This window comes from Atta colombica, unplaced genomic scaffold, assembly GCF_001594045.1.
Source record: "Atta colombica isolate Treedump-2 unplaced genomic scaffold, Acol1.0 scaffold102, whole genome shotgun sequence".
Lineage (NCBI taxonomy): Eukaryota > Metazoa > Arthropoda > Insecta > Hymenoptera > Formicidae > Atta > Atta colombica.
In genome coordinates this window covers 1,762,082-1,766,586 of record NW_017259187.1, presented here as the reverse complement: position 1 = coordinate 1,766,586, position 4,505 = coordinate 1,762,082, and the positions used below count along the sequence as shown (strand labels likewise).

The 4,505-nt window shown below is 30.5% G+C and overlaps 2 protein-coding genes across 2 annotated transcripts in view; one reads left to right on the top strand and one right to left on the bottom strand.

The window, feature by feature from the left end:
* Positions 1-4,505, bottom strand: part of LOC108687949 (proteoglycan 4-like) — a 27,003-nt gene that overhangs the window by 21,139 nt on the left and 1,359 nt on the right. The gene's annotated exons all lie outside the window — the stretch shown is intronic.
* Positions 1,183-2,795, top strand: LOC108687964 (histone-lysine N-methyltransferase SETMAR-like). The gene has a single exon (XM_018194016.1). It carries the CDS (start codon positions 1,812-1,814, stop codon positions 2,127-2,129), a length of 318 nt encoding a protein of 105 aa, XP_018049505.1. The 5' UTR covers positions 1,183-1,811; the 3' UTR covers positions 2,130-2,795.

Genomic DNA, 4,505 nt, shown 5'->3' with positions numbered 1-4,505 from the left:
ATAGTGAGTAAACATGAAGAAATTTTTATAAAAAATTTATTTATTTATAAAAATAAATATTAATTAACATTTTATACAATAAATATATTTTGTCCTAATATACAAAAGAACTTCACAAAAATAACTGTGTTCATGATAAGTTAAATTTTTCGACTGTATGAATACTTTTGTGCGTTTAAATAATAAATAAGTAATATAATTTTTCATTTTCATTGATTTTTAAGATAACACATTTTAATTATTATATATTCTCTTTTAAATAAATTAATTTTGAGAAATATACAGTCTATTTTATTTTTTGTTAATAAATGTTAAAATATGTTTTCAATATTATTGCTAATTATTGTTTACTTTTTAAAAATATTTTCTTTTTACAATATATTTTTCTTGTATAAATACTTTTCTTGTATAAATACTTTTTGCATTCGCTGCAATAGAAATTTTGAAAAAAGAAATTTATTTATATTTAATGCAAAAAAAATGACACAATTTAAAGAAAATTGAGATAATTTTATCATCTCAAATTCCGTAATGTATTGTGTCCTAATAGGGACAAAATTTCTCAATAAAGAAGAATAGAAAGAGAGCATTAATAGAAAAGAAATCTCTTATAGAGGATGAAAACTTCATTCTTTATAAGGGATTTCTTTTTTGCTAATTTTCTTCTCTCTAATAAAAATTTCATCCTTTATACAATCAACAATTATCATTCTGCGCAATTAATTAAAACCCATGATTAATAATCCAATCATGAAACAAAAAATGACTAATTTCGAAATCGAAATAAATATTATAATATAATAATCGAAATAAATATTTCATGCAATGCAATTTATTTGCTATTTTAAAAAAGAAATGAAATACAATAAAAATTATAGAATTTAATTATATTTTATTTATGATTTTTAATCAAATAATTTAAATATAATAAGTGAAAAATGTGATGCATCTATCTTTATTATTTATTAACAAATATATATTATGTATATGTACTTTGCGGTTATAAGTCTGAAATGTGTTACGCGTGAATTTCGATATTTGTTTCCAGACGATTTATCGCATCTTAATTAGCCGTTAACTCGAATTTATTTGCATCGTATCGGAGTATCAGAGTAGAGATATTATTTTTAAATTTTTCACTTATTAACAGAACACCGAGGATGCGGAACGGATTTGCGCCGAGTCGGGAAGCATCGCGATGCATTTAATTATCAAGTACTAGCATAATTAAATCTGTATTTTAATATCTGTCAGCCGTGTAACATACAATCGGTATTTATCATCAGTAATATGTTAAAACTTCTCATCGTCCTAGATTTTATATTGCTGCACTTTACGAGATATCGAGGGGATTATAGTATTCATACCTTGATGCAATCATATTTTTTCAACATTATTCTGTCACGATGCACATCGCGTGTGAGTAAGGACGGAAATGCCACGTGTGAAGTACCGTGTGATTATCGTCTTCTAATGATTAGTACGTGCGATCATTAACCGTGTTTTCGTGTGTGGCTATTGTGTGAGTGCTATAAATAAAGAGGCAACAAAGGAGAGAGAGAAGAAAAATCTCAGAAAATATCGAGCGATTATGGAGCAATAATAAAGTAAATAATTTAACTTATTATTGGGTTGTTCAAAAAGTCATTGCGTTTTTTCCAATAGATGACGTTGTCCACATTTATTTGTATGCGAGCGTGACATGAATGTCAAATGTTTACGCGCGTTTTGTTGTTGACACTCAACCTAAAAACCAAAAAAAAAGTTGACGCGATTAGGTCGAATTTTGTGCTTGCAATTGTGGTTCGAACATGGAGAATTTTGAAGAGCATATTCTCCATATTCTGTTTTATTACTTCAAAAAAGGGAAGAAAGCAACTGAAGCAAGGGAAAAGTTGCGTCGAGTTTACGGCAGAAATGTCGTCAAAGAACGCCAGTGCCAGAACTGGTTCGCTCGATTCCGTGATGGTGATTTCTCAGTCAAAGACGCTCATCGCTCCGGTATGCCTTCCAAGATTGACGACGATGAAATGAAAGCATTGGTGCAAGCAAATAAGCATTCAACGGTTCGGGAGCTTGTTACCGTTCTAAAAGTGTCCGTTGGAAGTGTTCATGGCCATTTGAAATAGGCTTCGTAAAGAAGCTCGATGTTTGGGTATCGCATGAGTTGAAAGAAATTCATCTGACGAATCGCATGAGCGTCTGCGATCAACTTATCAAACTCGAAGAAAACGATCCGTTCTTGAAGCGTATGATCACGAACGACGAAAAATGAATTGTTTACAATAATGTCAGCCGAAAAAGAAGTTGGAATAGGCGAGGTGAAGCACTGGAAAGGCAAGTAAAGGTGGAGATCCACCAAAAGAAGGTAATGCTGTCAATGTAGTGGGAATTGGAAGGGACCAGTCTTCTATGAGCTACTTCCAAAGAACAAAACGATTAATTCTAATGTCTACTGTGAGCAGCTGCAGAAATTAAGTGATGCCATCGCACAGAAATGTCCCGAGCTAATCAATCGTGTGTCAAGGATGTGGTGTTTCACCACGATAATGCGATATCACACACAAGTTTGGTCACTCGGCAAAAATTGTTGCAACATGGTTGGGATGTGTTATCACATCCACTGTCCAGACCTTGCACCATCAGATTTTCATCTTTTTCGTTCCTTGCAAAACTCCTTGAATGGTAAAACGTTTGCTTCTGAAGACCTCATCAAACAATACCTAGACAAGTTTCTCGCAGAGAAAGATGGAAAGTTTTATGAACGTGATATTATGAAGTTGCCTGAAGTTGGAGATGGCAGAAGGTCATTGAACAAAACGGCCAATATATTATTGATTAATATTACGTATATTAAATAAACATATCTGAAAATCAAATGAAAAAAACGCAATGACTTTTTGACCCCAATACTTTTGTTTTTTGCCTGTGCATGATTAAATTAATTAATTTATATATTTCCATTTATTGAAACAATTTATATAAGATTTAGAAAAAATAATTTTTATGTACGAAGAATTTCTAGGACTGTATATGTGAACATACAACAAGAAAGAAAATAGTAAATTGTTAAGCAATTTAATTTGTGATATTACTACTATAGTTCAATCGATTTACGTTCCAAGACCAAAAAATTAATTCGTGCAATTTAAAAGACTACATAAGTAGTATATAAATTCACAAAATTATTTAAACACTTAAAATCCAACTTATAAATTTCGTATCTATTGCTTTGAAATAAATATACAGATTTGCAAATGTTTTAAGCATAAATTATAGATATTCATTAATATATTACACATGTAATAAACATGTATACAAAGTTCACATGTATACAAAATACATTATTATATCAATATATTATTACTTTAATCATTTATCGGCATTATTTGATAAAGATCTGTTATCTCAAGCAGCAACGGAATTATACAATTCTAATTATATATTATTATTACAAGCATTAATTACAAAACATATAAATCATTTGAAGTAATTGTTGCGTAATTAATCTTGACACGGTGTTATAATCAGCGATCGCTGAAAATTATCGTCTTATCGTAATATTCATATCATCTCATTGATTGTCGATCTAATAAAGGGTTGCTCGTCCTGGTGAGCGAAAAAGAAATAAAAAGGATCAAACGTGGCATCATTTATTTCAGAAGATTGCACCATCGGAATTTCTGATTAAGCATTAATTCGTGGGACGTGTAGATCGCAGATACAAAGCGCAGACGCGCAGCAAGATAAGATAAAAGCACATCGGAATCATCGAGTACCGGTATTTGAGCAGAAGCGATAATTGGCACCTCGACACTCTCGACTACTGCGATTACTATTGTGTGCATATACACACACATAACTGAGAAATTCTTATCAGAGAGTATATCCCCAAGTATATCGAAGTATTTCTATGACAGCGAGAAAGACCAGAAGCGAGTGTTTGACAATATTGGATGCTTTCTACTTAGTGACACAAGTCAATACAAACTTAATTTTATCTTTCTTGATATATTTAATGAGTAACAAAAAAATACATTTGTGTCAATTTAATGCTATTAAATGAAAAACATCCTATAATTCATGAAAAGTATTGGTGTAATCCTGTTTATTCACCACTACTTCAGACTGCGACAAAAAGAAAAAATTCTTGAAAAATATATATTAATATATGGAAATATGTTTCAATAAAAACAAAACTTACAATCGATAAAGTAAAAATACAACGAAAATATTCTTTTTTTATTAATTAATAAATAACTTTTATTAATAAATAATTAAAATTAATAAATATAACTGAAAATAATTATGCATAATCAAAACAAAATAAGTGTATCAGGCTGCTCCTCGTCTTGATGAAATGAACTGTAAAGTTCACCTTGGCATTTCAAGAATGGATCTGGACACGGAAGAAACCCGCGAAACGCATAATCTTTATACAGAAAGGACCCGTGGAGTATTAACCCTCAAGAATATTAACAAAATAAGTTATGTTCACAACTGAC

Bases quoted from the DNA above. Each gene is read 5' to 3' on its own strand.
- LOC108687964 (XM_018194016.1), top strand. From the start codon at position 1,812: ATGGAGAATTTTGAAGAGCATATTCTCCATATTCTGTTTTATTACTTC.